Source organism: Notolabrus celidotus, chromosome 9 (assembly GCF_009762535.1).
Source record: "Notolabrus celidotus isolate fNotCel1 chromosome 9, fNotCel1.pri, whole genome shotgun sequence".
Classification (NCBI taxonomy): domain Eukaryota; kingdom Metazoa; phylum Chordata; class Actinopteri; order Labriformes; family Labridae; genus Notolabrus; species Notolabrus celidotus.
Genome location: NC_048280.1, coordinates 16,571,627 through 16,588,709, shown reverse-complemented (window position 1 = coordinate 16,588,709; position 17,083 = coordinate 16,571,627). Strand labels below are relative to the sequence as shown.

Here is a 17,083-nt window from a genome sequence, read left to right as displayed (position 1 = left end):
AGCTTAGATTCACTGATCAAACATTTAGTGATAAGTAGTGAGATGATTGGAATGGTTTTCAGAGAGGGTCAGTTATGGTAAGGTCAAGTATCTCTTTAGAAAGGTTTCCCTCTTGGATGCTTTCCATAATTCAGCTTCCCGATTGGAAATGTTTGATCTTCTGCTCCTCTCTTCCAGTCTGGTAGTTGGTGCAGTTAAAGGGTCATTTCACTTAGCTACTAGCTTGTTTATGTCATTCGTTCTTGGATAATAAGTTTTATTTTTTAGAAGTGTATTCATTTGAATAGTCTAACATTTCAGAATATTTATATTTATATTTATTTATTTATTTCAGAATGGATATTGTCCTGTTTGGGTAGGAAGCTCATATCCTGGTATAATGTTAACTGGTGTGCTTCATGTTGGGGCTGAATGGGTGTCAGGCTAAAATTCCCTAGCTAACATTATATTAGCTCACAATGTGTTAGCTAGACACACACAAAAAAAACATTAGCTTGGGTTGTATGCCTTTTCTTATGAATTGTGCACCACTACCAAAAAAAATATTCATCTTTACACTTTAGAGCTAACATCAACTTACACAAATAAGTTTTAACATATACTAACATAAGCTGGCGTCTAATGGTAGCTAAAGGTTATAAAACATGTTATCTTAAAATAGGGTCTTTTTCAGATTTTTGCTCTCCATGGCTTTTCACTTGATGATCAGTTAAGAAGAGTTAAAATAGTAATGATTTTTCAGCTGGGTGGCTACCTTATTGATTGACAGCACGCATCATTGGATTAGAACACCATTTGAGCTCTTTACTCTGAGCATGACGTCAGCGGAAAATGGCTGCCATAAGTGTATGGTCGATAGCTTTTTACAACAACTGAGTCATTATAAATTTATTCGGTTGAGCCAAACATTTTTAAAACATCTAAGTTTTGCAAAATCACTATTATTACTAAATTCTAGTATAGACAAACAGCATTAACAAAGGCAAGGAGAGCTAAAATTAGTTAAGTAAAAACAATAATAAAAACCATGCAGAAATTAAAAACTCAGTGGTGAGTTAAGAAGTAAAATCACATTTTAAAAGTGTGTTTTTAAAAGAGATTTAAAAGAGGACAAGGATGTGGCTTGCCTGATCTTCTCCGGCAGGTCATTCCAGAGTGACGGGCCCTGACTGCAAAGCTCTGGTTGCCTCGGGTTTTTAACTTTGCCTTTGGGAGTTCCAAGAGGGACCTGCCAGAGGATCTCAGGTAGCAGTTGGGGACATACATTTTAAGGCATTCACTTAGGTACTCAAGGGCCAGTCCATTTATGCTTTAAAAGTGTTAAATCTTATTATGGGGCATTGTGCAGTTGAAAAGTCATTTTATGTCTTCAGTTTGAATATTTTGTTTTATTTTTAGCTTCAGGTAGATATTTACTGAATTCACATGGAAATGGAGACATTTTAAGAGAAGAGGTTTTAACTCCATCCCTATTGTCTCCTTTGATCTTCTAAACTGCCTCTCCCACACCACACACTCAGCACAGCGATTTGACTCTGCTGTACCCTCTCCATCGATCCATTTATAGGCAGGGGGGTTGAGTTTTGGTAGGTGTATACAAGCTGGCTTTAGAAATATTGGCACTGTTAAAAGTAGGACAACAATGTTATTGTGCGTACTTTCAAAGCTGGCTCACTTGTCCTAATTGGCAAATAAATTGTCACATTTGTCCACCTGCATCTCAGAGCTCCATTTCCCTGTGGAATAGCTGCAGTGACAACAAAAAGGCCACGAATTAGACTCTTAAAGATAGCTAGAGAGCTTTTACTACTGGTTTGTGGAGGTAGAGGAGCATATCATTATCTTTAAAACCCCACTGCTCTCTCTCTCTCTCTCTCTCTCTCTCCTCTCCTTCCTCTCTCTCTCTCTCTCTCTCTCTCTCTCTCTCTCTCTCTCTCTCTCGTCTCTCTCTCTCTCTCTCTCTAGCTCTTCTCTCTCTTCACTCCTCTGTTCACTCTGTCCGTGTGCAGATGAGGAGTGTGTTCTGGTTTCTTCTTCACACAGGATCGCAGGCATTTAACGCTCGTTCTCCTCACAACGTTTCAGTGCAGCCAATTAGGTATGCCGTTCATGAAATGAATCGTGCTGAAGTCGATAAGGACTAGTCATAATTGAGCTGGCATGCATATTAATTAACAACAAGGGGTGTTTAACTGGGCCAGAACACCCAGGGTCCTAGTGCTTGACTAGTCGTTGTCACAGAGGCAAAACATAGTACAAATTTTACACGCTTTTTGTGTAACATTTGGATGATTAAATGAAGCCCATTATAATGGTCTGATTTCTGATTCATTACAATCTAAATTATTCTAAAATCAGTATAAGAATGACAGTATTTAAAAAAACAGTCTGTGCTTTTAAGTTGGTCATTAAATTAATTTATATATTCTGTTACAACAGTGTATCAATTAAAATGGGAAATAATGAGGCAGTGTGAAAGTGGTTACTTGTAATCTTAGACTAAGGATTACCAGCTACATGAGCAGCTCCACTTTTGCAACTTCATCTGTCAGAAGGCTCTTAAACCTCATTGTTCGACACCAAACACCACCACAATTAAGTGAGCTGATAGCTGGTTAACATTGTGAAACACTGAGCTGCTAAATATCCAGACATTTCTATCAGAAGCAGGTGTAGACCAAAAACAGAACTAAAAGAAGGAAAAGACTTGCATTCATGGAGTGGCCAGAATACAGTGTTTGTCTGAAGTCTCTTGATGTTTGAACAAGATGCCGACAAGTTTCAAGATATCAGCTTAAAAGCCTATGTTATCGTCATTTTTTTTTCCATTTCTCAGAAAAAGCTTTTTCTGGTATAAGAACTCTTCAAATGTCTTTAAATCAGGGGAAGTTTTACCCGAGGTTTTCACTTGAATAGGAATGTATCTGCTGAAACTATTATTGGCTCTGTGAACTCTGGAGGTTGAAACTTTTCTAAATTTACTTAGTGTAACAGATGTTTTGCAAATTTATTATGGATGTAGGAATAAATCATTTACGGCACATGTACTTGTACTCATGCTGATGGTTTTATATTTTGCCAGTCTAGTTTGTTTTTCGGCCTGCGTCTACTCTGCTGGCTCTGAGGTCTTGCTTTATGGGGAAAAAGTGGTAAAGGATTGCAAGTTACACTCGAACAAACACATCGAAGTGCACTTTACCTTTGCTAAACTGAAATCACTCCACAACGAGGCTCTATTTAGTGTGTCTGTGTGTGTGTGTGTGTGTGTGTGTGTGTGTGTGTGTGTGTTGTGTGTGTGTGTGTGTTCAAGCAAGGCGAAGAGAAGAAGCACTTTGCCATCATTAGGTGAGATCATGTAGAGACAGGATGACTGTGTTAAATTTTAATGCCCAGCCTTTGGAAATATTAAATATGTATTCATCCCTTGTTGGACATGACATAGACTCTTTATCTCTCTTCCCTTCTGCCTCTCTGCTCCAAGTCAATCCCAAATCCTCTTTAAATCACTCTTTTTTTTTTTTAGCTCTTCCTCTTACCCTCTCTTCCAGCTCTCGGCATGTTTGGCCTCGTCTCACTTTCTGTCTGGTCAGATATTCTGTCTCCTCTCTGGGTGTCAGTCTGTTTCTCTACACACAAGTGTCTGCCTAGAGAACCTCACAGATCCACACAGAGGAAGGTGTCCTCCGATGATCTGACTGAAAACAGCTTGCAGCGTGCCTCTGTTCATTCTGTTTCCTCTTCTTTTCTCCTCCCTTGGTGTGGCTCTGTGTCTGTTTGCTCTTCCGATTTAACAGCTTAGTAACACTGTTGTCATGGATCAGCCAAAAATCCTGGAGAGATGTAGTCACATGTCACACACAATGACACACACCACACACCACACACACACACACACACACACACACACACACACACACACACACACACACACACACACACACACACACACACACACACACACACACATACGGGCCAGTACGGGGACACAATCACAGATACACCCACAGGAAGGCACATTAGATTTACAGCTTACATTTGTCTCACAGTGATATAACAGTAAACCTGAACCAGCCAATAGGGACGAGCGTCCCACTGAAAAATGATTGTTGCCCCAGTGATGTAACAGAGGACACAGGAGACATCCACCAATGTGCCCTGCTGGTCTGCTGTGGGTTCGAATACAGGGTCATGCTTGTTACTTGTAATGGTGAATTTAGTCATTCCCATTTCACTTTGAATAAATGTGTACAGATCTAATAGAGTAAATAGAGTAAGCAGTTAGTCGTCCCTCACACTGACATTTCACAACTTCTTCTTCTATATGCAGAACAAGCGGCAACCTCCGGTCTAAAAATATGAGTCCAATGCGGAAGTGCTAAAAACTGCAGTTCAGTGAGGATCCGCTTGAGGCTGGCTCCGGAAGTAAACCACACACACCAATTCAAAAAAGCCAATCTTAACACGAGTCTTCCAATGAGAGGCACAGCTGACTTTATTGACAGGCAGGAACACTGTAGCTGTTGGCTAGGAGGCTCAAAGCCCACCTTTTTATGTCACAATCGCCCGACAGCAGCAATATGGCTGCCGACGATTGGCCTCAAAACAGCGCTTCAGAAACAGATGGGTGACATCATGGATCATACATCCATATCTTATGCAGTCTATGATGCATAAACAAAAAATAAGATATACAGTATAATCAACCTATAGTCTACCTATGGAGGCTATAATCATTAAGCTAACTGAACTTTAGCTTCAGTAATATAGCGTCAGAGGCCTTGATCTCACTGGTGAAGATGCCAACTTTGTCTGGACATAAAAAGTACTTCACCACAATTTGATTGCTTTAAAAGTTGATACTAAAAGTTAAGTGGAGAGGGAAAAAGTAATCTATGGATAATGGTATCCCTTGAATTTACCGTAAAGGGTTTTGTTACGTTAATATATTTAACACTACCCTGCTTCACCATCCACTCTTCCTACAGAGGAAAAAAAAGCCAGCCCCATATTGCTGAAGCTATGGAGAGTTACTGGGATAAGTAACCGTATTGGTTTTTAATTAATGAATTCAAACTCAACTACCCTTTTCAACGTCTTGCTTATATTGTTCAGCATCAGTGCAATGCTAACCAATCCTGCTTCTGTCCTGCAGTCCACAGTGAAAATGTCTTAACAGCTGGGAATGATTGTTAAATATGATACGATAATGTGCACTGTGTAGTGTGTAAGCGTGCTTAGCCTACATATGAACTCCTTCTGAGTATTGTGTGCACTGTTCCTGTTTTATTTTTAATTCTTTCTCATTGTTGTTTGACCTCAATCTGCTGCTTGACTACAGTGTATCGGTCCTTTATGCTTTAACTGATATATTTGCTCTGTTTGGATTGGTGTTGTCACATACAGCTGCTGGTTCATCCTGCTGCTGTGGACACTTCTTCTTCTCACTCTTCTGTCTCTGTTTTTAGTATTTTGAGTTGTAGCCATGAAATTTACAGGAAGCATCTTGCTGTTGGCTCTTCTGTCAAAACCTACAGTGCGATGCATTTACAGCAAACACAGATTTGTTTACTGAGAAATGGAGCCTGACTCATCAAGTAATGTTTTAAAAGGTTACCTTGGTGAAAGATTGCAGCGTTCACCAAACAAAACATATGTACAGGATGTTCTGTTTGTGAGATAAGAGTAAGATGATTGGAGACAGAAATACATGCCACAGTGGGCTGGTTTCAGCCATGACGCTCTTTGCAGAACCTAATTTTTTTTTCCTCTTTTCACCATCAGAAGGCGCATGTTTTATTAAATCCAGAGGGGAAACAGATGGTTTTAAGAGTTACAGAGATCACTAGAAGATGAAAAGACTGAAGAAGCAAATAGTCTCAGATCTCAGTTCAATAAGGGGAGATCAGGCAAAATATAATAATTATATTCATTGAGGTGGAAACTAAAACAGACTTTGATAACTGTTGACTTGAAGCATTTTCGTCAATGACACTTTGTGACTATACGTCTCAAACTAATGCTATTGGCTTGCTTGTGAGGAAGGCCAACATACCAAAACCAACCATTGCTGATTGACTGGTGTTATTTTCAACTCAAATTAAACCCAGAGGAAAGAAAAGCAGAAAAACCATCTGAGTGCAAATTAAGCACACAGAATGAGGAAACAATGAATAATGACAATCAGGTGTCTCCACTGTTTCAATATGTCTGAAGATAAGATCCTGTAAACGAGGGGCCGATGTCACAAGAATGTCCCAAGAGTTAAAAGCATACTTGTGAAAAAGTGTTGATTGACAGTTCTACATGTTGTTTATAAAGACATGATGGGATAAAAGAGACAGCTGTGGCTCTTTGGGTGAAGGTGTGTATGTTCATTGTGTGTTTGTGTGTTTACGATGTCTTCATTTATGTGTGTCTCTTGTGGTGAATAAATCACAACAAGGGCAAAGAGACCATTTCCTACTGAATCAATCAGTCCTGCTCAGCTGAGCACAGAATCCAACTCCGTCAGCAGTTAATGGACACACACACATGCAAACACGTAATTATACACTTGAGGGGAGGTGTGATGCAAATAATATGACCAAACCTCTATTGTTCAGTTGGTTAGAAGATGAGGATTTTGATGGGGTAGATGTAAATGCAGCAACGATGGACAAACACTCGCACAAGCAAAATGTTATCGATTTTATGTGTGCAGGTGCATGTAGTCCTATCTATACTATATCATACAGTGTTGTTTTGTGTTCAGCCATGGACTTCAGCCTGGGAACCTGTGTGTTTGTGTGTGTGTTTGTGTGTGTGTTTGCGTGCGTGCATGCGTGCGTGTGATGAGTAGATATTGACTGAGCAGCAGGTGATAAATGCAGAGTGATTATTGATCTCTTTGTGTCTGCACTGTGTTCATGAACTGCATATGGACTTTATTTACTGGCATGTTAGTTCAGGCTGGGTTATGACCACAGCATCATATTATCGCCTGGAGACCTGAAGGCAGCTGACATACATTTTCCATTAACATGCTCTGCAGTGATAAAAGTACGAGTGCATCACAGGAATATGACCCAGGAGGGATAGTTTGGTGTGATTATGGTGCACTGATGCAGTTGGTATTAAATGCAGCTGGGAGGTTTATAGCGTTTATTTAAATGAATTGAAGTAAACAAAAAAAAAAAGAAATGTCCTTCATGTGTTTAAGTTTGCATGTGTTTTGTGTCTTCACAGAGAGACACCAAAGGTCAGTTCCTGTTGGACCATGTGTGCAACCACTACAACCTGCTGGAGAGAGACTACTTTGGGATTCGATATGTGGACCCAGAGAAACAGAGGGTAACTATTAGATACATACACTAACACAAACACAGTCACACGTATGCAGAACATTCACAAGCAGAAGCAAATAACAGCTTTTTCATCATCCCACCATTCATTTTATTCAGCTGTTCAGTCTATGGAATGTGCATATACTACAAAATACTGATCTTTTGCAGAGCTAAAAGCAAAGTAAAAACAAAATGCCGGTTTTTGCTATACAACAGTTTGAAAACTAAAAGGTAGGAGTGTAAAACAACATAAAACATCTAGAATATGCATTGTTTTTGGTAAAATTTACAGATAATGAAATGAATATCCAAAACGTTTCAGGTCTGATTTTGTGAAAAAAAGCTGAGTTGCTCTTTGGTACAATTTTCTTTTTGACATTATGTATTGTACCCATGGCTGTTTCTGGAGCAGGATTGGTAAAGAGACTAGTGGAAAATTGTTTAGATAGAGAAACTCTACAACCTGGGCTTTGTTAGGTGAACAAGCAAAATTGCTCTCAACAGGATTGAATGTGTATGCCAGGGTGTGAATGTTCCTGTACTCAACAGGGACAAAAAGTGAAACCCTTTGCTAATGTACGTTATTCAAACATTTATTGGGACACCAAAGAACACAAGATGACACCAGGGCTGTGACACAGTATGCTAAGCTTTATGTAGTGCTAAATTAGTACATTACCTTATCACTCTGCATCCTGCAAAAAGTTGTCTCTAACAAAAAAGCTATATTGAATTGATGTTCTGTATTGCATTCATTTTGCTTTTACAACAAGTTCATGCTTTTGCAAAAACTACACCTTAAGCTTTGGTGCTTATGGGAAATGTAGTCTTCATCTTGAGAAAAAACACCACTGGTTTCATCTAAAGGGGTCACCAGAATCAACACAATGTGAAAACTCTCACAGTGCATTTGAGTCAACAAAAAGTTGTGAAATTATCTTTTTTTTTGGGACTTTTTCTAACGAGTTTGGATTGGGTTCAAAATGTTATAATGAAAGAAATAGCCAGTTTGTGACTCATGCAAACAACTTTCCCCTCTATGTATTTGGTATTGTTGCAGCTACAACAAAAATATACTCATCATACAATCATTAAACAAATGCAAGCTGTAAATACTATCAGGAAACAATAAAATAATCAAATGGCTGTGCGTAATCATAGCAGAAAAAATGAAAAGTATGGGGTGATCAAGCTTTTTGACAGAAAACGCCTCCGCTGAGTCAGCAAAGCCAAAATGGAATTGTTGGATATAAATAAGAAGGCAGTCAGTAACGTTCTATTGCAGGCTCAAGTGACAACTAATAACAGGATCAGGCTCCATATTTAAAACAGCCCACACACAGAGATCATACGCTTTGTCTGAACAGAAGCTCAGCCAGCCGCTCGTTTAATTTAAAATGCAAAAAGACAAAGGAACAACACGCAAACAAGAGAAAGTAGTGTCCCAGTACAAAAGGCAAAAACACAACAGAGTGCGGTAAAATAAACTTCAGCTGTATTTATTTGCTGTACAAGGCAGCAGTTGGTCTCAGGCAATGCATCCTGATATGTGAAGACCTGAGGACACAGCTGAGTGAGCAGGAGAACTCTGCTTTCTCAGCCAGTTGAGCACACACTCAGAAATGAATTGCTGAATTTGATTTAATCCATCATCAAAATACATTTATATAAAACTTGATGAAAACTTCAACCAACATGTACAAAATAAATCATCAAACACATGAACACAACTTTGATTTGGAAAACTTTAGAACTCTTCAGCACTCATAAAAACTGCAGCATACTGCTTTTTACTGAGTTAGTATCTCTATATAAAGTAACATCTATCTACGTCTCTCTCTCTCGTTCTCGTTCTGTTCTCTCTCTCTCTCTCTCTCTCTCTCTCTCTCTCTCTCTCTCTCTCTCTCTCTCTCTCTCTCTCTCTCTCTCTCTCTCCTCTCTCTCTCTCTCTCTCTCTCTCTCTCTCCTCCCCTTCCTCTTTCTCTGTCTCCATCAGCACTGGCTGGAGCCCAACAAGCCTGTGGTGAGACAGATGAAGTGTAAGTGTCGCTTCTTCTTCCTCTGTCTTGTATCTGTGTGTTCTGCATCTGTGTGTGTCTACACAGCAAAGAACAAAGAACAGAATATAAAATGCATGCACTTGTTTTGTTCTCTGTTTGTGTATCTGTACTGATGGTTGCAAATTCTTGAATGCACTTTTGTGTGTACACAGTGTTTGTCTAGGCCTCGCATGCGTGCCTGGGTTATCCTCCTGAGAGCAGCTTCAGTGTGACGGGGTCAAACTCTACAACAAGCAGACAGCACCGCAGGGACTCTGATACACACAGGGTCATGGCTACACATAGACGATGGTGTTAAAAGCCACGAGGCATTCAAAAAATACAACAATCAGAAAAAGATATGGGCATGAAGTCTGTTGCAGAAAAATATATTTGCAGTTTGTATAGACAAACATAAATACATTTACAGTCCATAATAAACACATACTGTTTAGGGAATTTGCTTACATAAGAGTTTTGTTGCTTCACTACCCTGGACACACCTGCTCAAATTACCATAATAGTGACAGAGCTGCTCAATGTTGGACAGGACTTTTTCTCAGAAACACCAAAGGGAGACAAGCAAGAGACACAATAAAGGAAGACAAAGTGACAAGAGCAGGAACACAACAAACTGCTGGAGGGACCAGTGGACCAACAAGAAAATAAACTCACAGAGTAAAAACACAGACAGGGCAGGGGATCACAAACAAAGGACAGAAAATGCAGTTGTTACACAAGTCAGCGGGCTTACTGTTTACTTTTTAAAGTCACCTGAGTTTTCATTGGTGGAGTTGATTTATTTTAGGCGAGCAGCGGGAGTCTGGGCTCGTTTCTTCCTGCATCTTGGACCTAGTTTGACATTTGTGTCACTGTAGTGAAAAAGTACACAATTTCATGTTTAGCCGTTTAAAAAAAGACTCTATTTAATACTAATTCCTCTATATGTCCTGCAAAAGCAAAGCAGACCACCAGCAGTAAGACTGCCTAGTTATACATAAATTTTATGTACTTTCACCACTATAATTTGGCTGGTGTACAGAGAAGTAATGTTCAGCACACAGATAGAAAAGTAATTTCTAAATGGTTATTTGAATACCTTTAACCAGGGGTTCCCAATCTTTTCAGCCCGCGACCCCAAGAACATAGGTGCCAAAGACTTGCGACCCCACTGTCTCTCAAAGTGATTTAATGTTGCTTCATTTAGCTGGTCTGAAGAAAATTATCCTACCTATATGAGCATGTGGCTGTGTTTCCTGTGCTGTTATGAATTAACCTACTGCTACTGATGCTTTTGATAATTACCTGTTCACTAACCCTAAACTTAGGAGTAATCTGGCAAAAAGAAAGGCAGAAAACTCATTACATTTTGTATTCTCAAGATTTTATTTCAAATTTAGATATTATTTTGATCGATATTTTTACTATAAAAGGGTAAAATGTACTATTTTTAAATAACTTAAAATAAAAATTTCTGACCTCATGACCCCCCATTTGTGTCTTGCGACCCCCCCAGGGGGTCCCAATCCACACTTTGGGAACCCCTGCCTTAAATTGCTGCTTCGGGTCTGCTAGTTGTCAGTCCAAAATCAACACGTTCTTCACAAGAGCCTTAATAGTAGAGGGAGGGGTCCACTTGCCCACTTGAGCCTGGCTGCAAAACCAGTTCCATGTTGAAATTCCGAACGTAACATTTGGTATGTAGCTAATTTATTTATTCATAACATACTGTACTAGGATTGAATGTTTCTATAACACTTATTTTATCCCATAAAGGCTATGTGTTGTACCTAAATGTGCTTATGAGTGGACAGACAGTAAGGCATGTTGTCTGAAGCTTGCCTCAGCACACCACTTCTTTGCATAACTAGGCTAAATTGAAAGTAAGATTGAGTCAGCATTTCCTTTGTGGTGTCCACTACAGTTGGGCTTCAAAACTTATATTCAGAAACCAATGGGTGATGTCACTGAGACTACGTCCATGTTCCACACAGTCTACGATACTGTACTGGATCAGCATATAAATTTAGGTACAGATTTGTCTACAGCCATTGCTAAAATTGACGTGTAATGGAAGCCTGTCACAGTAACTGTAAGTATTTTAATATTTTAAGAGATTTAAATCACCACAGCCACTTAATTTAATCAATGTATGCAAAAATATTTGGCTGTTGAGTCTATTTGGATCAGGGATTAGTTGAAGAGAGAAATATGCAATAACATGCACACACAGGCCAGCAAACACATCCCCTCCATGTTTATGGAGAGGATCAAGAGCATTACACACTCACAAGCCATGAAATATTGTCAAACTTGCATCCGACAATCATTGTGGTTTCAAAAAGGCTATAATAAAAACACTTTGGGTTGTACAAGAGCGAGATGCATGTTATTTCGAGAGGAAAATGTTTTATTCTCTTCCTGGAAGAGGACTGGCTGAAGTAGCAGGAACAGATTACTCTGCCTTTTGCTTCATAAAAAATGTAAGCAGATTTTGCTTTTTCTGCAAACTTCCATAGGAAAAAATCAGGAAGCAATCATTGACTTGGAATACAAAGCATTTTTTTCATTTTGTCACATTTCTATCTGGTCTTGAGAAGTTAGATTGGTTTGTGTACGGTTATAATCCGTTACTTTTTTTTTCTATCAAAGAACCTGATAAAAACAGTTCCTTGCTGCAGAGTTCCTCTGTGTCACACCTACTTTTCTGCACTTGGTCGATTAATTGTTTGATTAAAAAAAAAGTGTCTGTGTCTGAAGCTACTCGCCCGTTTAATGACCGTCCTGTTCACTCTGTCTTCCAATAAATTAATAAAGCAGCTATTAGCAGCATATTCTGCCTCGTCAGAAAATGTGCAAAGGGGGAGGATGCGGAGATGGGTAAATAATGAAAGAAGAGCGTAAAAGAAGACGACTGACAATTGGAAATAAAATTAAATCAGATGGGGTAATTCAGAAGGAAAAGAGAGAGACAGAGATAGAAAAAGCTAAAGAAAGAAGTCAGATTAGGGGAGACTAGAGGCAGAATAGAGATTGAAGAGACAGTTGGAGATGGAAGAGGCTGACAGAGAGTGAAAGAGAGAAGAAGAGAGCAGAGAGAGGATGGAGGACGAGTGTAAAACAGATCTGAGTCGTTCTGACACATCACTTCTCCCTGTGGTAGGATTTACTCTCAAATTAGGATGTGTGGTTTGTGTTTTATTTTCCCTTTGTGTGTCTCAGCTTACGTTCACATGCGTCACTCTGTACGAGTGTGTGTATGTGTGAGTGCATATTGTGCGAATTCACTTTCACTAAAACCTTTTCCAAAAACATCTTGGTCCCTTAAGCCGGAGCAAAAAGGAAGCTGAAATTCTTTGGGAGCGGGTGGGAGGATTTGGTCTTTCAGCATGTATTATGTAGATGTGTGCTGTTTTTCATAGCGGGATAATACCGCAGAGGATGCAGCCATTAAAGACAGAGTGGTGAGGGCACTCTGCACAGACTTCTGCTCCCATGTTACATCCTACCATCTTTCTTCTTCTTCTTCTTCTTCTTCCTTTTTCTTCTTTCTTCTTCTTCTTCTTCTTTTCTTCTTCTTCTTCTTCTTCTTCTTCTTCTCTTCTTCTTCTTTGAGTGAGGTCGTAACTTGGTGTACACTCTGGAGTCTTTGCCGCTATGGAATGATTTTGCATCTGATTAAACATCTCATGTTAAACCTAATCCATATCATATTCCTGTTTTTTTAAGTAAGACATAAGTTATACAACCTGCAACACAACCTTCAGTACTTGGATACACCATGTTCATTATCATGGGGCAATGAGTATTGTCATATTGTGTGCAATATGTCATTTTCAGGTGCAATATTTCTGGTAAATTGTTCATACCCAATATCCTTTAACACACTATCATGTGTAATATTAGTTTTCTTTATATCGATGATAGGATTCACTTTAAGTTGCATGTTAAACTTTAATAACAATGTATATATTTTAAACATTACACATGTACAGGAAAAGCAGACCCAGCAAAAGTACATTTTGTCCAAATGCATCCCCAAAAGCAATATAACTCAGAAGTTGGAGGAGCTTTGAAGCACATTAATTCACACAGAATATCTTTTTTTTTGTCTTGAATGTCCTTTTTTTTAATCCTAAAAGTCCCAAATCCTTCAAAGAATATTACACTGCCTGTGCTGTGTTTATTTATTTTGTATCCTACTATTGGGCTCATTACACTGTTGTTAAGAATCAGTTCATGGTACAAAAGTGGGAAAAAAGGAAGAAGAAAAAATTGAAACACAAAAAAAGACTTTGCTGTCTTTAGAAACGGAATGCAAAAAAAAAAGAAAAAGTCTTGCCCGACATTCAGAAGAAAGCAAACAACACAACCAGGATTAAAGAAATTGGAGTTAGGCTAAGAAGTGTGAATATATCCAGTCTAATCATGACATACATTTCACATCAGAGTGAGGGAAATTGATTTTAGTGCTTTTGATTCATAAAATTTTCTTACTTAACACATACTTAATACATGAATGCATAATGAGTTGGCTTATTACATTTGCCTCTGATGTGTGCGTATGTATGCAAATATGTAAACTTCAATAGATTACTTTGACTACACCATGTATGTGCAGGAACGTCCTGTTTATGTATATTTCAGTTCTGTGATATCTGTGAAACCCAGGAGAGTGTTTAAGCCATTTCTGTCGTTTGATCCCGCTCTGTAGTCTATCATTGACTCTGTGTGTGTGTGTGTGTGTGTGTGTGTGTGTGTGTGTGTGCGTGCGTGCGTGCGTGCGTGCATGCGTGCATGCCGTGCGTGTGTGTGTGTGTGAGCGCACACTCTTACATAATGCATGTTACCTTGTGTATTTAAAAATCGAGGCCAAGCTCAGTTTCTCCATGAAAACATGAAACACACACTCCCCCAGTCAGAAAAAAAGCTTTAGGACTCAGATCAAAGGAAAAGAAACAGACCCCAGTTTTAAGTGAGACTCTTCGTGTGTCTGCATGTGTGTCTGTGCAAGAGAGATTATGTGTGTTGAGTAATTACTGTAAGTATAAACTGACTAATATTAGAGGCATGAATTCTTTTTTTGTCTCTGACTTATTTTTCTGTCTTGTTTTACATAATCCTCATAACTCTTCCCCCCTCCTCTCCTGCACCCATTCATTTATATCTCTTCCCTCTCTTTTCTGTCCAACTCCCCTTAAAAATGTCAGATTTTCTCCTACATTTCTGTAGACATGTTTCTTTCAGGTTTCTCCTCCGACAGCTCAAAACTCTCTTCACCTTTGTTTTCTATTATTTCTACTCTCCTCTAAAGTTTCTTTTTTCCTGGTCTCCAGCAGCTCAGCAGCCGTTCACAATGTGCTTCAGGGTGAAGTTTTATCCCACGAGCCGAATGAAAATCAAGGAAGAGCTAACAGGTAATAACTTCCACACGTATTGGATAGGTTTATGGATGATTGGTGATTATAGAGGGGGCAGGAAAAAGCAATGAGACACTTTCCTTCCATTGTGTGAGCTGCTTCATTGCATTATAACATTTTTAGGGAATAAAAGAAACATCAGCTAAATTAAAACTAAACACAGAGTCTGTTAGTTTTTGGCTATGAACATGTTGTGTGAAAAATAGTACAGTGTAAGTGTCTTTATGTATCAGTAATTAATCTGACATAGTGGAACAAAGATGAATTATCTCTTTGCAATATTCTTCTACATCTGTGCACAAAAACAATGGTATCAATCTTTTACTCCCTCCCCAAACAAATGCACAGGCTCACCCGATAAACATCTAGGTATCCCACTTTTCTTCACAGGGGCCACCAAGATCAACACACAATAGGAATATAGAACAGCTGCAGCAGGGGCGCTCCAAGAGACAGATTTCAAGAACCTGGGTTGGTCACTCATGTCAGTGGCAGCCACTCCAGAGGCTCTTGAAGTCTTTTGAAACACTGTTCTTATAAAAAATGTATAATCCCTGGCACAGAACGGTCCAAGCACTTGCTAACACATTCTGATTTTGTGATTGTCTAACGGTTACTAAGTTGCAGGGATGTGCTGCCTCTCTTTTGTTCAACCTTTAGCCTTCTTCATATGTAGTTACAAAGGAGGAAAGGGACTTTTTTATGGTAGATTTACACAAATAACTATTTTATGTGACTTTGAATGACATTGCATATCAGAAATTAAACATCAGAGTTTGTTATGTGTTAAGAAATGATAGTAATTCGCAAATGTTAAGCTGATTTCTAGTTATCACTGTATGTATATGTTGCATAACTATAATAATGAACAAATAATGAAATAACAGGAACACACATGATCACATTTTAACTATAGAATAAATAAGCCGACTTTACTCTAAAGAAATATCTGTATGGTCATTCACTATAGTGACAGGTGTACCAGTTAAATCCTGAACACAAGGCTAAGTTCATAAACAGCCACAGTTTGGATGTATTATATGTTACATTATTTTATTGACTCAAATGTTTGGAGAGTAGAGATTCAAATTTTGATCTGGTTGACCGAGGTGTGCTGTTTTATCTTTGCAAGGAGTGCTCAGTGATCTCTCAAGACTCAGGCATAAGCTTTCACCTTTGTAATGAATGACATTAGCTTAGGTGGCTGCTTAGGTAGGGTCAGTGAGCTCACTGGGAGGAAAACAACAACGTCTGAGGGCGGCAATGCAATTTATGGTCTCCCCCTCAGAAAGCTAGTCATGTGGACCTAAACCTGTAGAACTGAAACCTTTAGATGTTTTTGTCTGCATGCTTTGTAGAAAAGTGGTACATCCGCTGCAAGACAAATTTCAGATGATACTTTTACTGATTACCTTTCTTTCAGGATGGTCTGGGTATTCTGTAATAACTTAAGAATAACCTCTTTTCCCTCTTTCCCCAAACTGATCCATCTCTCTCTCTCTTGCCATCACTACACACATACAAAAACCTTCTTTCATGGTTTGTGATAATTGAGACTCTCACTCAGCAGGACTCTGTTTTTCATGTTCTCCTTCCTATCTGAGCTGAAATGTTTTCACCATCCCTGCTTCTCTCTCACACAATCCCCCATCTCTCTCTCCCTCTTCCTCCATCCCTACTTTTCTCCATCTCTCTGCTCTGTCTCTCCTTAATTTCAACCCTGTCTCCTCCCTGCCTTCTGTTGGTCTCTCTCCATCCTCACAGCTCCTTCTCCTCCTAACTCACAGTGGCACGGCATTTGCCCTCACATTTCCTTTGTTACTCATCTACATCTCTACGTTTGCATTTTCTCTTTTAAACATTCATGTACAGTCCTGCTATTCTTTAGCTTGTCTTAAAGCAAAAACAACCTTGTCCCAGTACAATTACTCTTCATGGAGTTCACATCGACATGGAGCTGAGTTTGGAAAGTTCAGAAGGACCTGCAGTCAGTGATGAAATCCAGTGGAGGTGCTCAATATCGCCACAGTTTTTTTTTTGCCCCATCTTCAAAATCCAAATCTTATTATGCTAATGTGTGTGAGCTGCATGTGCTCCAGTTTCCAGGAAGCTATTTGAAGTCTGCCATTTTCCTCTTCCACTTACTTTCACCCAAAAAATCCAAAAAGAAATGGGGAAAAGGATAACCTCAAGAATCACAAGTTAAAAAAGATTTAATTAAAATTTCAATCACTTCAAAATGTACTGCCAACACGATGCAGAGAGCAGTGTACTTTTGATTTAGGTTTGTAGCACATGCAAA

At 39.0% G+C, this 17,083-nt stretch overlaps 1 protein-coding gene across 1 annotated transcript in view; it reads left to right on the top strand.

Moving 5' to 3' along the window:
- The window catches only part of frmd3 (FERM domain containing 3), a 57,039-nt gene that overhangs the window by 9,413 nt on the left and 30,543 nt on the right, over nt 1-17,083 (top strand). Inside the window, exons 2-4 of the mRNA XM_034693023.1 lie at nt 7,225-7,329; nt 9,319-9,361; nt 14,698-14,777. Coding sequence (XP_034548914.1) covers nt 7,225-7,329; nt 9,319-9,361; nt 14,698-14,777 — 228 coding nt within the window. The remainder of the gene's footprint in view (nt 1-7,224; nt 7,330-9,318; nt 9,362-14,697; nt 14,778-17,083) is intronic.